Genomic DNA, 27,877 nt, shown 5'->3' on the forward strand with positions numbered 1-27,877 from the left:
TCATTGAACAAACACCTTGTACATCGTTAGTATATTTATAAACTAAATTCAGAATTGCTGTAAAATGCTTTGTATTCTTGTCGAATTTTTTGCTTTATGTGTACATTTTCGTTATTTCTGTCTATTATGATTCCTAGATATTTGAAAGTTTCAACTTCTTCAAAGCTGTACTGCTCTATTTGTAAACTGCCAAGCCCTCTTTCTTTGGATTCTTGTTCTATGATTTGAAATGTATTCTCTAAATATTTCTTCCTTCTGGTGATAATCACTATGTCATCTGCGTCTGCGATTATTATCTCCTTGTCTTGCTCCTTTTTCTATTTGTATGTCTTCTGTCACGTTTCGCCCTGTGTTGAGGACTGCTCTCGACTTTGTCATACTCATCTCTATTAGTCTGATAATTTTCTTCGGACTTTTAATCCTCTTCTATTATCTTTCCTCTGTGCAATTGGTCGAAGGCTTGTTTGTAGTCTACGAGTAGTATGTGTAGCTCAATGTCGTGCTCTTGGCCTTTCTTCTTTATTTGGTTTAGTATGTGTACTGCATCGGTCGTCGCTTTTCTCTTTCTGAAACCATATTGGTACTGTCCTATTATCGTTTCTGTATGCTGTGTAAGTAATCATTTACTATAGCTGTTACTATTTTATATGCGACGTTTAGCATCGTGATGGCTCTGTAATTCCCACAGTTCGCCATATCTTCTTGTTTCGGTATTGGTGTTGTTACTCCAATTTTCCATTCTCTTCTTTAATCCATATTTTTCATAATTCTCTTGTGCAGTTCTTTCCCTCCGTATTTTATTAACTTTGTCACTAATCCGTCATACCCGGCCGCTTTCTTATTTTCCATTTTCTTAATGTATCTTTCTACTTTTTCTTGTGTTGGCGGCGCTTCTGTTCTTTCAAGGTTTTCGTTTATTCTTGTTTCTTCGTCATTACTTTTCTTTTCGTTGTCTTTATACAGTTTTCCAGAGTGCTTGCTCCATTTTTCGTCTTCGATATTCTTCCTTAGGAATCTGTACAGTGGGGTCGGGTTATTTCTCTTGTTTTCTTTTTCTATTTCATTCATCCTCTTTTCTATCCATTCTGTCTTCTTACTTTTACACAGTTTGTTCGATTCTTTTCTTTTTATTCTGTAATTTTCCAAGTCACTATCTGTTGTCGATTTTAACCATTTTATTTTAGTTATTTTTTTTCTTTCAATGCTTAACTTGCACTTTTCATCGAACTATGCTGTCTTTTTTGTTTTCTTTATATCCCACTGTTTCTTTTGCGGCTTCTGTGATGCAGTCTTTTAGAACTTTCTATTTTTCTTCTATACTATCGGGTTTTCTTGCAATTTCCAATTTATTCTGGATGCGTTCTTCGTATCTATTTTGGGTATATTTTTTTCTGGTTCTTGTATATTAAACTTTTCCTTCTTTGACTCCATTGTTTTGCTTTGTCGCTACTTTAATCTTACATTTCACTATTACGAATATGTGGTCTATGTATGCTCCTCTGTATGATCTCGTGTCGTTGATTACATTGCTATTTTCTTTTCCTATAAGTACGTGATCTATTTGATTCCCAGTAGTCTTCCCTGACACAATCCATGTGATCTTATGAATCGCTTTGTGTTTAAATTTTGTGCTCATTATCATTATGTTTATTGCGGCAGCTAGGTCACATTTCTCCATTCTGATTGGTCGGGTGTGTGATCCAGCTACTTCTTGGTAACATAGTTCTCTTTCTATTTGCGCCTTAAAGTCTCCTACCAGCATTAGTATGTCTTGTTTCGGCATTTTCTCACATATCTCTTCTAGTTTCTCATAAAATACCTGTTTGATCTTTTCTTCTGTATTTTCCGTTGGGGCTTATACATTTATTAGTGAGATTCGTTTTGGCTTGCAGTTAATTCTTATGCAAGTTATTCGACTGTTATATGCTTAACACGTTTTCCTTCATTTATATCCCATTTCATCATGACGTCGCTAATTGTTATTTTTTGGAAACCTATTTTGACCATTGATCCTTTATTCTTCCTTTCGTCTCTCGCAATTTCTCTTAGTTCTTTTCGTGTTTTCCTTTATTTTTCTGTCATTTCTGAAACAATATATAACTTCTTGTCCTTTAATCTTTTTTTTTTCTTTCAGATTGTTATTTTATCATTGAAGTTAATTATTTCTATTATGCATTTCTTCGGACCAATTGCGTATGCCATTTATACTTTCCATTGTTTTTGACATCTCTTCTTCGCTTTGCTTGGTCGTTTCTCTTCCGGTAATCACTAGATTTTTGCTAAATTTTTCCTTTATTATCTTTTCCATTTTGTTTTCTGTCTTTAGCAGGGCCTCTGTGATTTGTTTCTTTTCTCTTTCCCAGTTTGTCTTTATCTGGTGTGTTTCACTTTCGCTTTGTTCGACCTTGCTTCTGTTTTCAATTATTTCCACTTTCATGATTTTTAGGTTGTTCTTAATTTCTCTTGTTTTTAATTTCCGTCATGTCTTCCTTTATGTCTTTCCTTAGATCTGAGAGCATTTTCTTCATCAGCTCTTCCATTTCTGCTTCCTCTATGGCGTCTATGAATTCTTTTTGTTGCTTCGATTCTTTATTCTTTGTTGGTGATTTTGCGTTATTTTTAATTCTTTGATATTCTCTTTGTTCTTCCGGTGAACTACCAACTTGAGTAAAATTCAGAGGATACTGACGATCTTGGTTGTCAATTAAAGGTTTTACCGGCAACAAAAGTTCAGGGGTAGGTGTCAAACTTTTGGTAGAATCAGAAGCTCTAATTTTTTTCACCTGTCTTTCAGAAGGGGAAGAATCATTATTATCGGAAGACTTAAGCGAAAAATCGAATGGATTATCTTCAGCAAATGCGTCGTCAGTTGTTTGTCGTTTGTTATTTAAAGAAGCTTCGGTAGTAGTTTTAGATGTATTCACAGCAGCTACGCCATTTTCAGCTCTAGCGCCAGGGCAATCTTGAGCAAACTGACCAGGGAGTAAAACCTAATACTTGAATAAGGTTCTACAAAATGCTATGGGGAATTGAAGGGTACATGTTATTAGAGAGAATTATTCGTTTTGTTGGATTAATTAATCAACGGAGATTACAACGTTATTAATTTTAATAGTAGTGTTTTCAGAGACAATTTATCAACTAGAGATTCGTCACTTAATTAAATGCAAATTCTACTGTTTGATATATGCTACGCAAATATGACGTTCTTAGGTTGTACTAACTCTCCAACAACCAAAACATAATCTGTTAATTTTAGGTCATTATTTGCAGCTAGAACAATTGCTTGTTCTTTTTTCGGGAATTGGTTCATGTTGAGGATTACACTGAATGGTTTTACAGCTAAACTTTTTCTCCTTCAAGAAATGTGTTAAATGCGTTATTAATCCTCAACGTAGATAAATATATTGAGGTGAGAGCAGCGATACGCCGCCGTTCCTCACCTCACCAAAGAAATGTGTTATCATCAGTCAGCAAAGACACAAGCTACTATTCAAGGCGATAAAACAGTTGAAAACGAATTGTTCAAAAACCACTTTTAGAATAGCTTAAACGATTGTTTGAAACATGCAATATCAATATTAACATTTTCTTCAATAATTATCAACAATAGTAAATTGAATATAAGGAACGAACTCACCAAATTGAACTTTTAGCGAAGAGCAAAATTCAACGAGCATCTATAATACTTATATTTTTGAAAAATATTTCTACATTTATGCTGAGTTAGAATTAAAATACTTTGGATAAGTGTAATACTAATATTTTTTTTACTTTGACTACTTTTACTTGATTTCTTTTTTAAATTGCATGATTTCAACTGTAACATATGTATGCATGGGAAAGCAACGAGATCACAATAGTCATATCTGTCAAAAAAGTGGCTACAATTACGACAGCTGTTACAGACATAAAAATCCCCTCGTTTTACTCAAATTCTCACTTTTAAGTAATTTGTTTAAGTTTATTCCTCTATATTACTACATTCATTAATAACTTACATCGTCGGTACACTGCCTTAAACACGTTTGTTGCATCTACAAATATGTTACAAAGTTGCTGAATGCCTCCAGTTATCTTGGCGTTAAATATTGCAGAGTTCGGAGTTTCGGTCCAGGTTGTGTTTATCGTGGTGCTACATTCGTTCTGTGTCACGTTTCAGCTAGATGTATATGTTTACCACCTGCATTACATTTGGAATATTTGGATATAAACCAGGTTATAACAATGATGCTCCGCTATGAAATTTTTACTGAGCGTCTTTAAGCATATTAATTTATGATTTGCATAATTTAAGTGAGAGTGTAGCCGTACATAAAATAAGAAATATTATGTTGGTTATGTTATGAGTATAATAGGAAGCTGTTGACGTCGCTTTTCCTAACACTGAGAAAAATCATTATTTGCTTATGCGGTATTCGGCCATCATTGTAATTGTATTTTCGTAGAATTTGTTCCGCTGGGTTGTTTATTTGGGGGGTTTTGTCGGAAGTTTAGCCCATAAAATCTTTAAATCCAACGGAGTGTTATACGGCCCTTATAAATCATTCCGTACAACAGCTTCAGCCGAAAGCAAAATATAAAACCTAGGAGTAATACAAAATAATATATTATAAGTTGTTTAAAAATAAAATAACTACTACACGAAAAATGTAGTTTAGTCGAATTTTAACCATAATTTTAGAATATGTAATAAGCAGTGCATTAATTATACTTATTAATTTCTCAGTTATTGCAAGTGTCATACGGAAACAGTATCGAGAGAACAATAAAAAACACGATCAAAGATAGTATGGGTTTTGGAAACTTTGTCTTTGGTAGTTGCATTTCAATCCAAATTTTCAAATTCATCGTATAATCTGGCCAAACGAAAATTCTGTCAAAGACAAATCTTCAAAACTCCATGCTTCTCTTTGATCGTGATTTTGTTGACCTCTTCCCTTTGGTAATGAGTGGTCATAACTAGGCTTCGGATTTTAGGTCGTTGGAAAATGAATAAAAGGAGACATTTTTGGTCCCAAAATTGACGAATTAGGTTATAAAAATCTTAGTTTATGTTAAAAACCTGGAGGAAAAAGTATTTGCTCAACGAAAAAGCATACATCAAAAAAATATATATTTAAAAAAAAAACATTAAACAAAACATTATAGAAACAAATATTTTGTGTAACAAACAAAAAAATGATTAAATAAATAAACGATCTATAGTTACGTCCACTAATTCTAAGTTATCGCAAAAAAATGGCGATCAAATTAACAAAAACTAAAATATTAATTCAGGTATCTAAAATGAGTTACAAACGCAAACTATATATTTCTCTATATTTTCGATTGTAAATTTACACCTTTGATCCTTTAAAACACTTTTAAGTTTTGAAAACGTGCGTTCCACATCACAAGAAATGATGGGTGCAAAATTAAATATTGAACAATCTACGTTTTCAATTATGTATGTATTGTTGCTAGCATTTCCATTACCGCAAATTACGTTATTTACGGAACATATAAAATCGTGTCCTGGATGCTTTTTTAATAGAGAACATAATTTTTAGCACGCCATTTCCCTCACCTTCCCCTGGTGTGTTTTTTAAAGATGTACATATACACTTTTTCCACAATTTCCATACTTTGGTTTAATTTTAAACCTGTAGTTTCTAATTGTTCTATTGCACCAGCAATAATTTTAAAGTGACTTTTAATGTACAAGAGTTCATTTTTAACGTTTGCTTTATTCAGGAATTCTTAAGCTTTTTTAATGCTTTGTGCATCTGTGTCTTCAAATGACATTACAACCTAAAAATATTCAATATAAGAATGATAGTAAAAAAACCATTATATATTTACTGACTTGTTTTAAAACATCAAAGTGTTCTGCATAAAACAATGGTGCTTGAATCCAAGTGCCCAACCTGGTTAATGCAGGTTCAGGTGGGAGAGGTGTATTTGGTAAACTGTTTTTATGAAGTCTACTCTTATTGGTGCTTTTAAAAAGATTTTCTCAACATTGCTAATTATCCCATTGACATCTGGATAATTCAGTCTAATTGTTTCAGACACTAAATGTAACCTATGTGCCATACATGTTAAGTGTATTATATTTTCATAAAACACCTTCAAATTAGTACCAGTTTTGATAATGTATGAAGCATCATCTGGTAAATACCCTACATAAATCGGTGCAAAATTGCGTAAAATCGTTGTCGGAACGAATGTTTAATAAAATCTGTTTACTGGATTTATTCTCGTTCTTTTTATGTGCATCGCCAATGCAGTGTTGTTCAAAGTGTGATTTCTTTTCGCTCTTAAACTAGGAAACAAAAATGTGAACATAATTCAAGCTTCAGTATTTTAAATGTTTACTTACAACTTTTCCACACACTTTGCAGAATAACTCATTGTCTTTGGTAGAAGAAGGAAATTGAAAATTAGTGTCCAAATTATTCCCTAACCATAATTTGATTTTATCTTTCATGGATGATTTTAGCTTAGGCATTTTGAGGATTCTTTACTGTATGCACAAAAATCAAAACCGGCTCCAGCACACTCACTAACACGCAAAGACACTCAGTATCACTAACAATAAACTTCTAAAATAAAATGCTTTTTCAGAGATTCACCTCCTTCCGGCTATAATCTAAATGAAATGCAGGCCAGCGTTGTCAGTTGGCGACACCAACTCGGACCATTAAACTCAAGGGCGTTGTTAACAACCCATTTTTAAACAATTTGCCAGCCAAAGCAAAGAATTCACGGAAAATCTCTATTGTGCAAGCAGGTCCGCTTCGTTGGTCGTGGAATCCAATTTTAAAATAAAAAGTAAAACAAGGTATCCCGTATGGTTCACATCTCAAATTATAGCTAATTTAAGAAACAAAGAAAAGTATAGACGTAAATGGATAACAACTCACAATGAAACATATCAACTTGAGTTTAAACGTCTCCGCAGTCTAGTGAAAATGCAGATTTCTGAAGCTCATAATTCTTACCTCGATTTAGTTCAAAGAAATCTTAAGTCAAATCCTTCTAATTTATGGAACTATTTAAACCAACGACGTAGTTCTACAAGAATTCCTGGTCGAGTTCACAATGGTTTATCCGAATACACTGATCCACAAACAATAGTTAATGGTTTTGCAGAAAATTTTTCGAAATCATATTCAAGTGATTCTGCACACATTCCATCTCAATCTTCCAGCAACGCTTTACCATTTCAATTTCCTTACGTCAGTCCAGTTGAACTTATTAATATAATGTCCAAGTTTCATGATAAATTCACAGCGGGAGACGATCTAATCCCGAGTTTCATTGTTCGGGATTGTAGATATGCATTTGCAGAACCATTGTCACTTATTTTCAACCTTGCCATTAAAACTTCAACCTTTCCATCAAAGTGGAAATGCGCCAGGATCTGCCCAATTTTGAAGAAAGGTGATAGTTCAGATGTGTTAAATTACAGACAGATTTCAATATTGCCAAATTTTTCGAAAGTTTTTGAACAATCACTATATTTAACAATCTACAGTAATGTGAAAAAATATATCTCTCCCTATCAGCATGGCTTTGTTAGTGGTCGGTCTACAGTTAGTAATTTAGCCACTATCACGCAATATTTAAGTGAAATAATTGATATTCGAGGTCAAGCTGATGTAGTCTACACTGATTTCACTCCAGCTTTTGATTCAATTCAACATAGTATTCTTCTGCAAAAGCTCGATTTGTATGGATTGTCGGAGGACTCACTGCTGTTAATGCGTTCTTATTTAAAAGACAGAACATCTTACGTTGCTTATAGTGGTTATGTGTCTTATAAATTTTCAGTTAATTCCGGAGTTCCGCAGGGCTCTAATCTTGGTCCTCTTTTATTCATTCTATTTATTAATGATCTACTTGAACAATTTAGTTGCCCAGTCCTTGCATACGCTGATGATATTAAACTATATCACTCCATTGGCAGTCCAGTTGATGTAGATATCTTGCAGAATAATATCAATCTGATGATAAGTTGGTGTGACATGTTTTAAGTTGCCATTGAACAAGGAAAAATGTTTTCTTGTCAAATGCAGCCGTAAAAAAACTTCAACTCAATCGTCCTATGTGTTGGGAAATCATATTATTAAGCAAAAGAATTGCATGAAGGATCTAGGAGTAATTTTTGATTCCGAATTATCATTCCTTCCACATCTAGAGGTTGTTTGCACTTCGGCGTATAAATCATTAGGTTTTGTTATGAGAACATGTAGGCATTTTTCTGACTTAACTTTAATTAAACAACTTTATTTTGCATATGTGTTAAGTAAAATTGAGTATGCAAGTCTTGTATGGAACCCTATTTATGTATCTCATATTATGGCCTTAGAGAAAATTCACAGACGGTTTTTAAAATATTTATCATTTAAAATTGATGGAGTTTATCCACAGATTGGTACTGATCAGCAAAATTTGCAAAGTCGACATAATATGAAGTCATTATTACAAAGGAGAGAAATGTGCTGTGCAAAATTTACTTATAATTTAATACACAATAAGATTGACTGTGCATTTTTACTTTCCAAATTACCATTTTATGTGCCACGTTTAGCATCACGATATGAAGCAAGTTTTCAAGTGCCAACGGCGAGAACAAATGTCTTACAACGTTCACCGATTCATGTCATGTGTAAAGCTGTAGATAATGTATATAATGATGTATTTTGTTAGGGACACAGAAATTTGTTATATTTTTTCTTTTTTTTTATTGTTAATTTTCTTTATTTAACTTTATTTTGTTAAACACACTTAATAATTGTTATTAATATTGTCCTATAAGTGGTAAATCTGTTGGACAATAAAGAACATATTATTATTATGAAGCCTTTTAAAAGTGACAATTAGTTCGTTTAATTAACACTTTAGGTCTCTAACGGTAAATTAGGCATTTTCGGTAGTAATAAATGGGCGTTAAATAAACAGAATTTTTTAAATTCCGATAAATATATAAATTTCGGCGCAATGCCTGAAGTAGATATAAAAAGGCAAAAAACCTAAGATCCGAACCCTAGTCATAACTTTTTAAAATAAATTACCCTAACAAACGGATTTATTTAAAAAAAATAAAAATATTTTTAAAAATAAAAAAAAAAGGAAAGTCAAATAATTGTTTTTGAATTTTGTCCTTGCAATTTTCTGCATTTAGCAACTCTTTTGGCGACTCACGAATTAGCGGGTTAGTCTGAGGTAAGAGGCATTTCATCATTGAAAGAATAATAAGATATACAGATCAAACATCTGCTGTAAATTTCATGTCTCTGTGTTAAGAAAAAAACTTTTCCATTGCCGGTGAGACCGGAATGCGACGATCAATTTCAGGATGTCGCTAAGCAGAATTTGTCTTGCAGTATCATCTTTGGGTATGAATTGTAAGAGAATATTCGTGCTCATTTTATTTATGTTGTGTAAATTCTGACACTGTCTCACATGAATAAAATATGTTCAGTCGCATCTGCAGTATGGTTGAATAAAAGAAGAATAGCTAGACGTGGTAGTTTCGTTCAAGTTTTAGATAAATGACAAATTAGAAATGAATAATTGTATTCATGAAAACATCGAACAACCAAAATTTTCGTAATTAAACTTCTGTAACTATGACAGTCATATTGTTGTAGTTGTCTTTTATTAGACTGCGATACCGGAGTTAAATTGGTTTCAAAGGGCGACGATTCAGACTCGAGTGCATGTTGGTATGAGCATGAGGGTAAAATATTTTAATTATCTGGGCTATAATGTTTTTCACATTGTTTACATTTTCGTTCGAGATTTACCAGATTGTGAGGACAGCCAAAGAGCTTGAAGGTATTTTACTATAGGAAACTCATTTTTACGCCAACGACAAAACCCCAGTTTTTAATATTAAAAGTTTTAAAAAAGAACTGCGAGGAAGAATAAGCCGGGCGGATCGCAGATGCTCCTGTTTCAACATATCACAAAAATGTGGCGTGCAAACATTAATAAAATCACATTACTGTAAAATTATCCACCATTAGCTTTTCCCCATTGTTAATCCGATGGACGTTTGGAAAAACCGTGACTACCCCTCACTGAGCACGCTTTTTTCATAAAACTTTTCCACATTATGTAGGGGCCGAGACTGGACTTTGGTTTGACGACACAAAGCACTTTAGTTGTGACGACACAAAGCTTAACCGTTGTATGACCCTAAACCGTTTAAAAACTTTCTACGTTTGACTTATTTTTACAGGACGGACGACTGCAAAGCGGAGACCACATCTTACAGATCGGCGAGGTTAATCTCAGAGGACTCGGGTCTGAGCAGGTCGCCTCGGTTTTGCGTCAGTGCGGAATTCACGTCCGGATGGTAGTAGCCAGACCAGTTGAATCGACTTCTGCAGATTACCAGGTAACCGAAATATTTCTCAATTTGCTTTCAGAGCAGTGGCGGATATGCAGCTTCTGGCGCTGGGGACAAAAGTTATTACCTCGCGTGTTGTGTTATACATGAAGTATTTTACACAGAAAATACCGAGGCGTGATTGTAAAAAAAAGTAAAGATCTCGTACTTTTGGAGTATTTTTTGAATTTTTGGAGATTTGTGTTTTTATACAATTTTGATCTTATCAGCTTAGTGCCAATGTGAGAGTTTCAGTTTAAAATGCTTGAACAAAAAACATTTTCATTGGTATCATACTTCAGAAGTTGATCAATCTTGTTGATAATTTGTAAATTTCATAGAATTAAGTAAAATTTGTTTGCGCTTCGCCGTTGAAATATTAAATTAGTAAAATTCAAATGGCGTTCTGGAGTTACTAAATCTCAAGGTAATTGGTCTAGCATTTCTATGGAATGTATGCAGAATTATTTTCCAGGAGAGAAGGCATGTAGAACAAATGGAAACGTGTCACTTTCGTGTGAACCGTGAAATGCAAAGGAAACATGAAATTATATATTCCTCAGTATTTCCGGTAGTTGTTGCTAAAGAACTAAAAGCGTGTAAAGTTTCTTACCACACTCTTCACATTTCTAGCATCAGCATGTGAATTACAATTATGTAATTCACATGCTGTTTTACGAACAATGTGTATTACATCAGTAATACACATTGTTCGTAAAAAAATCTAAAATACTAATACTGCATCTGTTTTAAATGTTCTGGTTCCAGATAATTTGTTGTATCTATTTAAACAACTGAAAAATATTAAAAACCATTTACTTTAGCTGTAGAAAATATTAAACAAAAAACAATCAGAACAGAAACAGAATAAGATGCAGTAATAAGATATGATGTTTTATTTGAGAAACCGAAATATTACTGTTTCAAAACTCATAATATAGAAATATTTAATAATTATAATACAATTAGGTACAGTTTTTTTCTACAAAAACTTATTTATTAAAATTCAATTGTAATTGTACCCCAACAAAGCGTAAATTTTTGTTAATCTGCTCGTAAAATACTGCAGCACAAATGGAAAAATATTACGATTTTTCTAAATCTTTTTAGTTTTAAAAATTAAAAAAAAAGAATTACTTTAGAACGTCGCATTGGGATTTGAAAAATAATAGATGTGTCTAAACTGTACTAGAAGAAACACATACATACTAGAAAACCCATAGGCGCCGTATGGGTTTATTTCGTAACAATACTATACATCTGTAATTTTGTACATTCCCCATAAATGTGTTTTGCGAGGTGTTGGCAACAATAAAAGAACCTTAAATCACGATAGTTGTCTAAGCTTGACCTGTCAAAGCTGTATAAAGTTATAATCATTATAATTAATGGAATTGAACCATAAATGAGTACTATAGCATTGACGTATATGATATCAATTCATGAATAATAAAACATTTAGGAAACGTATCACATCCCTGCTGAATTTTTATTAAATTATTACAAGAAAATATCCGAAAAAATCTCAGAAGGAGTGTCTGTTTTTCAAAAAAGTTATACTTCTTGGATATCGATAATCGTAATTATAGCAAAAATATGTGTGAGTATTTATTAAACTCTTAACTTAGAATTATTTGGAACATATGGAGCTAGTTTACCACTCACAGCTTGGTTTTAAAAGCAAAAAATCCACAACTATTATCTTCAGTACAATGCCCACCAAACCCCTAGAAAATTATGAACCTCAAAGTTATATTATTTAAGTTTTGATTATGTTGATCATATGATACTTTTGCTGAGATTGTGTTATTACAAAGCCACTAATAACAACGTCGAATTATTGAAGTCTCTATTAACACTCAGATCCAGTGTTTCGTAGGGTTCAATTATAGCACCGACACAATTCAATTCTTGACATAGATAAATGACTTGCCATATTCATTTAATAAAGAAATGTTTGTATTTTTGGCGTTGATCTTCTTAGAAAATATATTAGCCTAGGTAAAATAACACAAAAAACAGAGACATCAGTTAGTGAGTACGAGTAGTGTTCTGTAAATAATCTTATTCTTGGGTTTTACTTAGACCCTGCTTTGTCATAAGGATATCATCAAATTAAGTGAGCTTGTCTTATGCCAAATCAAAATAAGTATGCAGACCGTTATTTCATATGGCATATTCATTGTAAAAAAGTATTTGCATTTCAGAAGGAATCACAATCCAAGCTGGGCTGGGGGAGCGTAAAATTTGCCAGGATTATTTAAAGAAACTGAAAATTCTCCAGCTGTTTTGAAAAATTATACTCCTAATATATTTGATTTTGCAAACTTTTCTATGATATTTTGCACCTATTAGTTACAATAGAGATGTGTATGTATGTAGTGTTAAAGTAAAGATAAAGAGGCATGCTATGCGTATGTTTCAAGCGAGTCTTTTCACTACCAAATTTTGTGACAAGGTCGTCAACATTTTAGCAAGATCACGAACATCTATTTGGCTAGGTGCAGTGTACACTAACAATAAGTTTTTCAGAGTATTCGAAAATCTGAATATTTAGGATAAAAAGGATCACGACGGATTTATTATTTATTATTTATGAAATATTTACTATATAAAATTTTGAGGTGACGTTAACACATTATTGGTGGGATCTATCCGACAACTTTTGGTTAACGTTATGTAATTTTTCTATAGCGTACTGTGATAACCCAAACATCCCGTCTTAAATTGACATGTAAAAAAAATTGAAGGCCCGCGAAAAATTTAAAAATTCAAAATTTGGCTTTGACTGTGATCGTCTGACAAAATGGAACCCTACGTTGTGTTTTTGAAAAATGGCGGGAGGCGTTCAGATGCAAATGGTGGACCCCAAGGTTGGAAAAGTACCACTAAATAAAACACAAAATTTATGGAGGACACAAAATTATTGATTCCTCCACTGAGAAAAACTCGTGACTCGTGACTTGCCCTCAGGCTGCCCAGAGGGGCCAAATCGCAATCGCTTTTCAGCTCCAAAAAAAACTTATTGAACCGTGGATGAAATTTAAATGAAATCAAATTAAAGATTCTGAATCAATGCAAATATCTAAAGTAACTGGATGCAAATATACAAGTTATTACAGACGTGTAGCGGCAAATTTAAAAATTATGGTAGTCAACAAAAGAACAACATTAAAATAAACAAATTATGCAGCGGCAGCGGCATCAGAGCGCTATAAGAGTGTGGAGATCTACTAGGTCAATTTAATTCTAGAGCACAACAACAATACCCATTGAGGCGCTGTAGCATGAGCGGAGTTTGGGGCTCCTGGACGCGGCTATTTTTCCACTGTGACGGTGGTTCTATCCTATCGGCAAGCCTACCGCACAGCACCTCTCTATGACGAATATGCCGGTCGAAAACTCGTGGTTGGAAGTCAGGGCTATAAATAGCTGATAGCGTCACGTCGTCCAGACCGTTCCCCTGACTTCTATACAAAGTCTGCATTTTTTGTGCAGATGGCGCGATACATTCAGCCAGCTCGTCTAGGAACCGCGCCCTCCGCTTTAGTCACGTATTTCGGTGTTATTTAACCTCAATTCCATTTTAAATGTTCAATTTCTGTGAGTTTGATATTAACGACAAGTGGACAAGTGTTTTTTCAAGAAACAGCATTTAAATTCGTCATACACTTTTGTGAAATTTTAAATAACAAGTAATTCTTATTTGAGATTAAGATTGGACGTCAGATAATTTATAGCTAGAAACATTCAGCAACTTAACATTTACAGAACAAAAAAGCAAATATTTATAACAACAAAAGATCTGGTGCGAAATAAACTTGCGAAGATAAAATATTACGTCAGGTTAGAAACTGCAGAGCATGACGTAATATTTTATCTTCGCTAGTTTATTTCGCACCAGGGGTGCGATTTTGTTTCTCGATCGAAAAAAACTCGATAGCGATAAAATCTCGTTTGCTGATTGGTTGAGAGGCTGAGTTGGTGCGACATTTGTGTCACATTTCTCGATTCTGTCACGAAATCAAGTCTTCATGGAGTGATATTTTCTCGGTAACTCTGAATGAAGTGATAAATTTTGGAGACATAACCTCGAAATTTATGTCAAAATAGAAATTCAAAATCGTAATTCTGAGTTATATGTTCTTAAAATTAAGGTAATTGTAAACTTTTGAGCATTTAATAAGCTTATATGCAAAGAATAAATGCCAACTTTTCATTTAAAAGCCACGCAATGACATTTATCGCAAGTGAAAATTTATCACTTCGTTCAAGAAACAAAATCCCACCTCAGATCTTTTGTTGTTATAAATATTTGCTTTTTTGTTCTGTAAATGTTTTGTTGCTGAATGTTTCTAGCTATAAATTATCTGACGTCCAATCTTAATCTCAAATAAGAATTACTTGTTATTTAAAATTTCACAAAAGTGTATGACGAATTTAAATGCTGTTTCAGGTTAGAAACTGCAGAGCATGAAAATTTACGTTCAATTTAAATTATACAACAAAGAAAATTACTGAAGTTAAAATTGTTGGATGGAGAAATATTGTACGAGGTGAAAAAATGCAAAGCTAACAAATTTACATGAGATTAATATTTGCCACACTGTATCAACGATTCAAACAAAGAATTTACATTATGTTACATTATGCCATGATCCAAGTGATTGGTTAGTTAAAATAATTAACTTTGACAGTTTATCGTGAACTGGTTACCTCAACAAAACACATAATAAATAAACACAAAAATATCCAGTCATCGTTGCGAGGAAAAAGCGTCTCGGTGATGTAAATTTTAGCGTTGCCAGACAATGGTCTGGGTGATGTAATTTTTAGCGTTGCGAGGAAATGCCTCGGTGATGTAATGATGATAGCGATGATAATAACGATGGTAACTGCCTAAGGGAAGAAATTGTTTTAACTGCCGTAAATGAAGTGTTAGCAATCTTGTGTGAACGATTTAGAAGTGTTATAATAACACTGTAGTATTAGCATCCAGAAACCTCATTCATAACTTGTAAACAAAGGGTGTTATCCTGACTAAGTGAATTTCATGAAATCTCCTACTAAATGTCTGTTACATTGTGTTAGAACCAGTTAACGATTAAAATCATAACCTGGTCGGTGAATTTACAAACAATAAAACAGCACGTGTCGCGTCGGCCGAAAATCAGCACTTTTTCCGATTAGAAAGCCCTAAGAATTAGTTGCTCGTATTGGGGACTGTGACGTCATAGTTACGATTAATTTTCGTTAAACAAAGGCTTCCTCCTTTTTATTAACTACCAAGCCAACTAACGGTTTTTTTGATTGAATTTTTTTCTCAAATTCAAATTGTTCAAATGTGGTTTCGCGCCTCTGTTAATTAATTTCAGCGCGAAAATTTGATTTAAATTCGGTCACTAGAATACATACAAATTTGACTACAATCGATCTGGTGGTTTGGGAGATTTTATCTGCCCAATGAAAATCAACAGGGACAGCCAAATTTGTAAGGACTCTAGGGGGTTATGAAACGTCGAAAGAACCTGAAAGTAGCCATTCGCCCGATACCTCTTTCGCCTACGCTAAGGTAGTGAAGGTAAGTTTATTAATCGTGTGTTTTAGTTTTACTTGGTAAATGCAGTACCTATGAAAACAATCTGGGGGAAATGTTTAAAACTTCTATAATAAAATTTTGAATGACACTTCGAAAATATGAAAAAATTATTAAGAGCCTCATTTTCCTTCTATAAAATCCACAGATTCCATACTTAGGCACATAACATTCTAGAAGCTGCAAAATAATAAACTAAATAACTACGTTTTGTGGAAAGTTCGATTTCAGACCTGTCTATAGTAAATCTTTTAAGTTAAATCTTGCATTTTAAGATTTAATCAAACAAACGTCACAGTTTCAAAAGTACTAGAATTTCTGAAACACACAAAGGTAGCATTATGTGCAACTGAACATTTATTTCTCCGAAAAAGAAAATAACATCTCTTGTGCTTGCTTGTTTTTGATGTGTGTGCTTTGTTCGTTCTTACGCACTTACCCATAATTTTCCCAGCGGCCGCCTTACTTCTTTTCGTATTTTCATTCGCCATAAATCTTCCATTTTCCCCGTTACCTGACTGAATTTTAATTAATTTAATGCATTACCGTTTTTCTTAATTATGGGTTCATCCCTCCAAAGCAGTTTACATAAGTGTGGAAAATATTATTTCGCCTCCAAGTTTTTCGTTCCCAAGTTTTACAATTTTTTCGCTCATAACTTATTTAACATTAATGTTAGTACCAAAACGTTGTTAATAAAAGTTATAGATAATTCTATCCTATCATATCTACAGAAAAAAACTATTTATAATTTTATTGTCAGACAATTATTGAACCGATTTTCAAGATGGCTCCTGAATGAAAATACCCCCAGTTCAGAAAAGTTAATTTTATACTCATGACCGACCCCTGTACCAAACGTAAAATCAAAATGCATTGTCTCAAACCGGATTCACTGTTGTATTATAAAATATAAACTTTTAATGAGAACAATAATTATAAGAAGATATATATGTAGAACTCATTAATCCATCGCTAATTGTCTTAATTTTAACAAATTATAATAATAAGGTTTATATAAGCTAAAGAAAGAGTCCTTCCGATTCTTAACTCGACAATATTTTTTGTCTAATAGGGTTTTCAATGTTTGGAATTCTCTACCCGATTATATCATTAAGAGCTCGTCTCTTTTAAGTTTCAAAACTAATTTTGACAAGTATTTGGGTGACGACGATAAATGGATCTCTAGCCATTGATTAAACTTCATATTGGATCAATAATAGGAAAACTTTTTATAACAAAATAAAGTATAATAGAAAATGCATTTGGCAGCAGGTCCCCCAATAGAAAAACATATTAGATTTTGAAAAAATAAGTACATCAAGGTTTCTAATTTTTGGGATTTACAACCAGTACATTCCTCATTCAAATTAATAGTGTACTATGGACTTCGAATGATAAATCTACCGTATTTTAAAGGAACCAACCTTAACTGTGCTATAAGGCGTGTGATTGAGATGTATAGAGGTAAAGTAAGATAAATATTAATATTAGTGGATACGTTGAAACTCTTGTATAGCAAGGGAATGAGGAAACTCGCAATTTGTGAGAATTTTTGCTGTATAAATATTGAGTATATACGAGTATATGTAGTTTTCTTTATGATGTAAAAGTGGTGACGGATTTGAATTTGAGTATTTTATTAAACATATTATAAAAGTTTGAATTTAGGTATTTGCCAAAAAGATTATTATAATATTTCATTCATTACTGCTCTCAAAATAAAAATTTACTTAAATACCTCCACAACGGCTTCTTTTTAAACAAAACCGATAAATTTAACTATGCCGATAGGTTTAACAATGTGATGCTTTGCTTCCGTTAATCCCACTGTTGACTCTACAGCATCTTTCTTTGTCTGTCTAATTAACAGATAACGACAAAATAAGATTTGTTGGAAATTTGATTTCATATTCGCAAAGCAAACAAGGGGTTCTGTTTCTTATGCCTATCCAGCGCCGAAGGCGTTTGTCCCCCTAGCTTCCCTGGCCACGCCACTGAACTGAAAATTTGACGCTTAGCGTGACCCTGGCGATGAACTCAGGGCAAAAAAATAAAACAGGCCACATCCACCCACATCCTTTTAGCCGCCGCCGGCAGGGGAAACGATTGTAGTGAGCAGCTTTCTCGATGCCAGCGGCAGGGCTGTTGTGTCAACAGCGTATTTTGTTTCGGCATGACGTTTAAAAGCTCGAATTTTCTGTAATGCGTGATTTTAAAAGATTCAGTGAAAATGAAATTTTGCAATTATGGTAATGAAGTTTTTTGTGGGGCGGAATGAGTGCCATGCGGCTCCTAGCGAGCGGTGCGAATATTGTAGATCGAGGGATTTCACTCGATTTAGGGAGGTTTGCTTTGGGATTGCTTCTAACAAAATTATCCCGGTTATAAACCGATTGCTTCGTGTACTTGAGCGGGGTTGGAAATATTTGAAAGACGGTTACAGTACGTGTAGAATGTTCAACAAGCCATTGACGTTTTCAATGTTATTTTGTTAAGCTCGTAACGAATTGATTTTATTAATCTGTGTCTACGTGTTCTGGTGAACCTAAGAAAAGCAATTTTCTAATAAGCAAATAAATATAGTACGGAACGTAGTAATTTAATTGTAAAGTAGATTGGAATGTTAAAAATTTCGAAATCCTGGCAGCAATTCAATTAAATCTAGTACGGAAATCCATTAAGGAAGCTATTTTCATTATCAGATATTCAAAACAGCAACGAAATCGTAAAGAAGCGTGAGATCCAATTTCATTTTTAGTGCAAGAGTATCGGCTGTAGCAAGAAACTGTAAACTTTATTCTTTGGCAGCAATATTACAGATTTCGGATTTCTGTGTGTTTTTTTATGTTATGTATAAAAAAATTGGTCTAAAGAGTTTAGACAGTACTTCCCTCGCTGTCGGAAACTTGACGACTGCATGCCTATTGTGTTTTTTTTTCTCATTACATTTTTGTAGTGGGAATTTAAAAAAAAATTGCGATGACGTCATCAATTTTTGCAAGGACACGTATATCAGTTGGGATAGATGTAGTGTAATACTAAGAATAAAATTATTATATTCTCAAATTTTCGGGAAAATGAATTGGGTCGTTTTGAATATTGATTTGTAATAATCAATAAAATAACGAAACAATTTACTCACGTATACGTATCAGAGGCAAGTGAAAATCGTGTATGTATAAACATTCTTAATTTAAGATGACAGGCGTAACAGCATACGTGAGAGTCAAACAGAGAAACTGTAAACAAAACGACCATCGGTTTTATTGCTTCGACTTCCGCTTATTATATAAAACATTGGGTTTTATTTATATCTTGACGGTGAAATTCACAATTGGTTGATTATAAACATGTCTATTTCACATTCGCGGAACCAAGTGAACGCATAAAACAAATGCAGGTCTGTAATGTTAAAGTCGATGTAAATAAGCGTGCTACCCTTATGTTTCAACCGAGTTTTTCCTTTAACAAATTTTGTGTCTACCAAATTGGGTTGGTTGGGGTGTAATACTAATAATAAGTGTTGCCTTTAATTTAATCAATAAAATAAATTGACTTCATTAATTTTTTTGAACCACCTCTTAAGAAAATCTAAAAAATATGAATGGAATGATAAATCACAAGTACAAACTCATCATATTTTTTGCATTTTAGATAGGATTTATTCAGCAAAATTTAAGGGTGACGTCATCAATTTTTTTAGGAGGGATGAACAAATACATTTTGAACAAAAGTTTACCATGCTTATAATAACTTTAAAATATTCCCAAGATTTCAAAGCATTCGGTTTTGTAATTCCTGATTAAATCGATAAAATAAATTCACGCCTTCATTAATTTTTTTGAGTCACCCTGCATATGCAAATCCAAAAATATGAATGGAATGATAAATCACAAGCACAGACTCATCATATTTTGTACATTTTAGATACGATTTATTCGGCAAACTTTTGAGCTGACGTCATCAGTTTTTTGTAGAAGATAACCAAATATATTTTGACTAAAAATTTATTATGCTCTTTATAACCTTAAAACATCTGCAAGATTTCAAAGCATTCGGTTTTGTAGTTCCTGATTAAATCAATAAAATAAATTTACGCATTCATTAATTTTTTTGAGTCACCCTGTATATGCAGATCGAAAAAATTTGAATGGAATGATAAATCACAAGAAGACACTCACCATATTTTGTACATTTTAGATAGGATTTATTCCACAAACTTTTGAGCTGACGTCATCAAGTTTTTGGAGGGGATAAGCAAATATTTTTTGACTAAAGATTTATGATGCTCTTTATAGCCTTAAAACATCTGCAACATTTCAAAGCATTCTGGTTAGCAGATTAAAAATTAAATTTCAAAATGTTGTTTTATAATTTTGATTTTTTTTCCAAAAATCTAGACGTTTCGGGTGAAAAGTCGATTCAGAGTTGTAAACTACATGTGTAGGACTATGTTATTTTATACAATTGAAAACCCATTTACTATGTACAATTTTGAAGTGACGTCATCGCATTAGTGGTGGGGATGATTAGACAAATTTTGGTTAGCGTTTTACCATCTACATGATATTCTTAATATAAGTACAAAATTTCACAACAATCGGTCGAGTACTTTCGGAGATTATCTGTCTAATAAAAATCCGGGGGCAGACGGACAGACGGACAGACGGACGGACAGACGGACGGACAGACGGACGGACAGACGGACAGACAGACGGAAATGGGAGACCTATTTCTTCGTCTTCTAGGGGTCATGAAAGATCGAGAAAACGTAAAAGTAGAGAGTCGGCCGACGGACTCGATTACAATACTTCCTTTGCTTACGCTGGGGAAGTAAAAATATGTTTCTAAAATTAAAACGGATGTTATAATTGATCCTAGAGCATTTATTTGTTCAAAGTAGAAAAGGACGAATTTCTGGGTGTATGCTGCATATTGTGAACTTTCAGAACATCACAAAATTGTTGATACGTTGAGAAACTATTTTAATAGGGTTTTTATTTAGTTATCTACTTGCAATCTTCCATCATTTTGTGTTTTTTTTTTTGTGTAAAGTTCTCGTAGCAGGAAAACGTTTAAAAAAAAACAATATGACTTAGGACCGGATGGAATATTTCGTTTATCAATTAAGAATTTAACTACCATTTTTGCATGTCCGATGTTTAAATTATTATTATTTTTTAAAATGATGAACAAAATTTGTATTTCCATCCTATTGTTACGTTGATCGGTAAATAAAATCGGCATGGGTAAAACTCAACGATTAATAACTCGAATTACACGACTCGACTCGACTTGCTGACTGTACTGGCTGAATAATGTCGTTCCCGAAGGTGGCCTCCATTTAAACCCATATTTCCTTCTCAATGTTCAGCAATCGAGGTCTTTCTCGAATCCATCGCGGCTTCCGCTCCCAAGCCTTTCTTTAGCGAACGCCGTTTCGATCGGCCGATAAGTCATACTACATACTAGAAGAAACAGATACATACTAGAAGACCCATAGGAGTCATACCGCGGCGCCGTATGGATTTATTTCCTAACACTATTGAGAATGTGATTTCATCTTAAACTTTTCCGAGTAAACCATATTGGATTTCTGCAAATTAATATAGGTATTTATGTATGTTTTTGAAAAAAATATCAAAAGTGTGTAACAAAATCGTATTACGGTCGTACATACTTTGGTATAAGATATTTTCAGAACTTGTTTTTGTAAAGGAGTTTTTAGAGATCATGTGGGGGTGAAAATAATCCATTAATCAGTAACAAAAGATAATGTGACAATAAGGACGTTCAATCAATACTGTTGAGTTCAGCATTCAGGTCGGGCAAATTTATGTCTCTCCTGTTGGTGGCACCTGTTTTGGGCTGTCTAAGATAGATATGTGGAGCTCCACTTTAAAGGCGAAATTGAGATCACCTAATTCTTGCTATCGAGTCAACGTAGTCTATCAACAAAAACTTGTGTGGTGTTATAATTAACCCTGTTACTGTTAACGCTGAACTGAATAAAATTCTGTCTGTTATTTAATTTTTGGAGCAAACTCGGAGAAACATTGTTATCAAAATCGGACTTGGTAGTATTTGATAAAATATAACCTATTTGAGATGTTTGAAAAAATGAGTTACTGCTGTCAGTCCCAGCATTTAAAATAGTTAGATTTATTCGAATTAAAATGTAAACAAATATCCCAACACTTTTTCCACCACATTGATTTTTCTTAATACAGAGAACCCAGCTGACGTATTTGTTTTTGACAACAGAACAAAACTATAAATTCATTAAATTTGAATAGCGAGCATGCAATCATTGTAAATCCAATTAATAAGCCTCTGAATAAGAGTTATTTATAATATTAAATTTTGAGAATTATGACTAGTTTAGACAGAGTAGGATTATTTTTAAAAAGTCTTCTCTAAATTGTAGGATGGAAGTTTCTTATATGTATTTTATTTAGTCGACGTGTTATGAATTTCGTATATTATTTCAATAATTCTTCTCACATCAATAAATTGTGGAAAATACTGTCGTGCATCGGAAGCTTTAGATACAGGCATTTTTCAGAAGCATAAATTCAAAGGAAATGGCATCGTTACTTAGATGATTTTTCTACGCGCAAGACATAAAGTGCCTGATTTATGTTTAGATGTTATATAGGAGTGATAAATCAAGCGAATTCTCATTCATTAGAAACCATTTGCATCTTACTACTGATGTAGCTACAAAGAAAATGGGGAGGAATGACTTCTGTTTGATTTAAAATTGGTTTCAGGTTTGAATCTGTATTCGGGGTTTGCTGACTAGTTAGGTAAATCATTCGTTACATTGTCATATTTGAAAAAATATATCTGAATGGAAAAAATACTTGTAGGCTAGGTTCTTAATGTAGTTATTTCTGTGAAAAACCTAGCAATGCAGCTTTAAGCCTAATCCTATCCGTTTTTTATGATTATTGAATATTATTGTTCCAAAATCGTCATCACAGACCTCGGTGACCTTTAGGACTTTGAACAGAAAGATCTCTTAGAAGAGGTTTTTATAACACGTCTACCACAGACATCTCAAAATTCGTTTTTTCATTTTGCTGAATTAATGCAAGATTTTTCAAACCATTAGTTCCGTGTTTCCAGTTATGATTTAATTCGAAAATTTTTCCTAGTGATTTCAAAATTTTATTATTTCGGGAGACTATTAATAGAGATATGCTTGAATGACTGACCTACTATATATTTAATTAGACTCTATATAATTAATTAGGAAACCTATTAGGGTTGCAAATGACGGTGCGTTGCTTCTTGATTTAATAATAACTCAATTTAGTGTTACGATTCATGAGTGTGATTGTTTCCGTTCTGACCATCATTATGTTAATTGATTAGTTTCACGATATTTGTCAAAATGCTCAGCCAATTGTCAGTCGCATAATATCATAAATGTTACAGAACAAATACAAATGGCCATGCTTAGTTTCACAATTCTGTATTTGGATTAATGTCAGATATTTATGAGTATCTGCAAAGGGCCTAATTTGCTCTTTTTGTCACGAGTATTTGCATTTAATCCCTTTGCCGGGTGCGACGTTTTGTATTAAGTTTAACACCGGAAGTTGTAGTCCTTCGGTTTTAAGACTTGGTTTCTACATGGTTATTATCCTGGATTAGAGATTCCAGAAATGCTTTTAGTTCTTTTTTTAGTGATTCTGCGCACAACTGAAGTAAATATTAAGTTTGATCGTCGTAGAGTAAAGTAAAATAGTGTTACGAAATAAATACATACGCCGCCTCGGTACGATGCCTATGGATCTTCTAGTATGTATGTGTTTCTTTTAGTATGTAGTATGACTCATCGGCCGGGCGACGCGCCGTTCGCTAAAGGAAAGCCTGGAAGCGGATGTCGGGACGGGCCCAGAAAACGTATAGGTTTAAATAGGGGCCAGCGTCGGGAACGATGATTATTATTATTCAGTCAAATGGAGTCCACGAGAGTACAGTCAAGTTGCGCCGGAATTATTTTGTATATAATCCCTGTGTAATAATAATTATTCATCGTCAACGTAACAATAGTAAGCTTCATTTCTCAAATCAGAATTAAATATGTTTTTGTTAAGAATATTATGAACTGGTTCTTGGAAGTTTGCTTTACACGTTCTAAGAATAAAACTAAGATGTATAATTAATTTGGAGTTGAGTCAAGATGGCGACAAAAAACACAGATATGGACAGTAGTACGCTGTGTAAAAAGTGCAAAAATAAACTAGTGACTAGTGTAAAATGCCTAAAGCAGCAACCATTTCATTCTAGCTGTGCAAAGTATTCTGCCAAATACTCGGACGATGAAACAACTTTTATTGGTTGTGAAAACTAAGACACCATTATAGAAATGACAGACTCTGACTTCTGGGACCTAGTTAATCGTCATTTTAACAGCAACCTAATACGGGAATGGACCTCAGAATATTTACGTACATAATAAAACAAAAGGACATTAGTATTGATAAATTAAGTCAACAAATACAACTAAGTATTAAATAACAAACTTTTCATGACAGCCTCAATAGGAACCACAAGTGAAAACACCATTAAAGATAATGAGAGACTGAATAACGAAATAAAAAGAAAAATAAATACCACTGCTATGAAAAGCACCAACTATAAAGAACCACATACCTTAAAAACAGCAAACAGTAATAATAAACTTAAGTTAACTCCCTGAAACAAATCTAAAATTAAGGAAGCCTGTGACGAAAAAAGGATAGCAAAAAAAACGACAACTTATATCAACAGATATTGGATCCCTCCCTGGAACTACACATCTCAAAAAAAGCTTATATTCACGTGTACAGATTATATTCTAAAACAACTAATGAACAGCTTCAAGAACACCTGAGATTCCATCTTAACGAATTTGATATCGAAAAATTGAACTCAAAGTATGCGAACCTCTATTCCAGTTTCAAAATAACTTTGGACTATGATGTGTTGGAGACCGTAATGAAATCTGAACTGAACACGAATTAACAGGGTTTTTCATCCACCCGACAATAACAACTAAAGAGCTAACAACTTTTGTGCTTAATTCGCAATCAATTAGATCAAAACTCCAAGAGTTTGAACTACTGTTAGGTATATCAGGGAAATTTCTACGAACATTGGCTAAACGACGCAGAAGTGGACAATCTTCTTTCTATTGAAAATGTGCAAGCAGCATCCAGTTTTTGCCGTAACTTGAGTAATCATGGAGGTTCAATCTTATCTGCAGCACAGAATTTAAAATATACTAGAGTCTACATAATCTGGAAAATATGTCTATTGAAAATGATTGTGAAATCTCAGCATCACTAGTCAACTCTTGCAAACTTATTTTTATAAATCTACACCGGCAGCGATCTAGTGATTTTAGTTTGTTTAGTGAAATTATTGTTAACGTACTGAATACCATAGATGTAGTCAAAAAGAATGTTGTCCTAAGTGGAGATTTTAATATAAAATTCAACACTAACAGTATGCTAGAACTAAAACTTTGTAGCACCTTAACTGAATTCGGCTTGTATCTCATTGTAAAATTCGCGACCAGGGGCAACAATACCCTTCATAACATTTTTACCAACATTCACACTCTACGCTATAGTGTAAAACCGTTCAATAGCCTAATGTCTGATCTTTTATGTATAGACTTCAAATTAACTGTATCTGACGCTAAGAACAAACATGTTACTTACAAGTACCGCCCGATTACTAACCTAGGGAAGTCCAAATTATAAAACAATATAAGTCAAGCTGACTGGTACTTCGTTGATGATAAAACTTTGATGTTAATACTAAGTTTACATTGTTTATAAAGGAAATTATCTACAACATGAATCTTGCCTTCCCAGAAAAAACCTTGAAACAAACCAACCATAGCAAGATGGACATTAAGTGGTGTGATGACGAATTGGGAAAAATACGCGAAGAATTATCAGTTTCGGCGAGTCTCATAAAACTGTAAAACGGACGTGACTAGAAAGGCAAGAAATAACTGTACCAACAAACCAACAAACAATTAAAATAAAAAAGTGAACTATACCAAGAGATTTATAGACAAATCAAATAACAACAGTAAAGCAACCTGGTAAGTAATAAAACCACTCCCTAAATCTAGTCAAGATCCCATTGCCTTAATTATTAAACTGCAATATGAACGGTACTAATTCTAAATATTTTAAGTTCTCAGAAGTTCTAGTGTGGCGGTTCGAGACATTATCAGCAAACTAAAGAATAGCAATTCAAAATATTGCTATAACATACGCGTTAATATTAATAAAGGTCGTTGCAGTGATACCAATGCATAAAAAACGTAATACTTAGAAACGACCCTACTAACTACAGATCGATCTCCCTTCTACCAGTTTTCTCTAAGAGTCTAGAAAGAATACTATACAATCAATTAAGTAACTTCCTTGAAAAAGGTAATGTTCTTTTCAATAGTCAGTACGGATTCCGAAAAGGTCGAGATACAACTAAAGCCATTCTTGATCTCAGAAGTTTTATTGGAGATCAAGAGTGGCCTAGAGCGCGGTAGATATAACATCGATTGCTTTTTAGACTTGTCAAAAGCCTTCGATTGCGTCTCTCGTTCAGAATTAATAGCTAAGAAAATTAGTACAGGAATCTTTGCTTTGAGAAATTTAAGTAGAAAGCTTCCGATAGAGACGTTAAAAGTAGCTTATTTTGCGTTATGTCATAGAAATATAAGTTACAGTATCTTAGCATGGGGTCACTCCAGCATTATGACTAACATATTTAGATTACAAAGATGGGTAGTCCGAATAGTGGGAAATCTTGGCTACAGAGATGATTGCAAGTGTATCTTTTTCTCTTATGTGATCATCACCTCATACTAACACTTGAAAATAAGTCAACTTAGTTATTTATTAAATGATTGTAAATCATGTCTAGTCTGAGCGAATCAGCAGAACGAATTTATGAACTAGGTAATGCACAGGTACAACGAAAGATGGCGGTTTAACGGCTTTATTTTCAGAAGCAAGTAGTTCTCTATAAGATATCTGGTTTCAACAAGACGGAACGCCGCCACATTGTTATTACCACGTGTTTCTGAATATATTTTTTTGTTCTGTAACCAAAAACGAACAAATTACAAAAATGTTTTATCAAAAAATACACACTTCAGCACGTTTTCATTTAGGGTCGAAGTGTAAAAGTATAAAAAATTTGAAAATGTCTGGGTAAATAACGAATCTAATGAACCGCTTCTTGACTTTTGCTCATCTGTGTACATACCTGCTACACACTCTTCCTTTATATTAAATAGAAGAAAAAACTAAAATGAGAAAGAATTATGAAAAACAGAAAAAACAGAATAGTTTTTTTTAATATAAATTAATAATATACGTATTATGTACAATCGTACAAGAATAAAAAAGTTACTGTTTATTAATTCAAACCTTAATTTTTAGGACGTTTGTTAAGCAGTGTGTAAATGCACTAGTAGGTTAAATAGCAATATTTTAATTTTTTTTGGAAAAGTAAAAGTATATTTTCTAGCGTACACTAAGGATGTATTTACTAAAGTCGAATGCCTGGTTTCATGTTTTCTCGACGTTTCATGATGTCCAGAATGTGAAAAAGTAGGCGACTCATTTCCGTTTGTCTGTCTGTCTATCTGTCGTCTGTGTTTTGTTAGACAGATTGTAAATTTTATGTGTTTTAGGAATATCATGTGATAGTAAAACGCTATCAAAATTTGTCTAATCGTCAACAATGTGATGGGGTCCCTTTATAATTTTGCATAGTAAATATTATTTAAATTTTATAAAATAATATACTTCTACACTTTTATTTATGAATCCGCCTTTTTTCATCTATTTTTGAAAAAAAAAATCAAAATTTTA

At 33.2% G+C, this 27,877-nt stretch overlaps 1 protein-coding gene across 6 annotated transcripts in view; it reads left to right on the plus strand.

Moving 5' to 3' along the window:
* The window catches only part of LOC135144640 (inaD-like protein), a 501,533-nt gene that overhangs the window by 119,487 nt on the left and 354,169 nt on the right, over positions 1-27,877 (plus strand). For all 6 annotated transcript variants that reach the window (XR_010283205.1, XR_010283206.1, XR_010283204.1 and 3 more), the window contains exon 4: positions 10,235-10,393. Coding sequence is in view for 3 of the 6 variants with exons in the window: in XM_064076688.1 (XP_063932758.1) it covers positions 10,235-10,393 (159 nt within the window). In the remaining 3 variants the exon portion in view is untranslated. The remainder of the gene's footprint in view (positions 1-10,234; positions 10,394-27,877) is intronic.

This window comes from Zophobas morio, unplaced genomic scaffold (genome assembly GCF_036711695.1).
Source record: "Zophobas morio isolate AGI-343-1 ecotype UQ-CSIRO unplaced genomic scaffold, CSIRO_AGI_Zmor_V1 ptg000108l, whole genome shotgun sequence".
Classification (NCBI taxonomy): Eukaryota; Metazoa; Arthropoda; class Insecta; order Coleoptera; family Tenebrionidae; genus Zophobas; species Zophobas morio.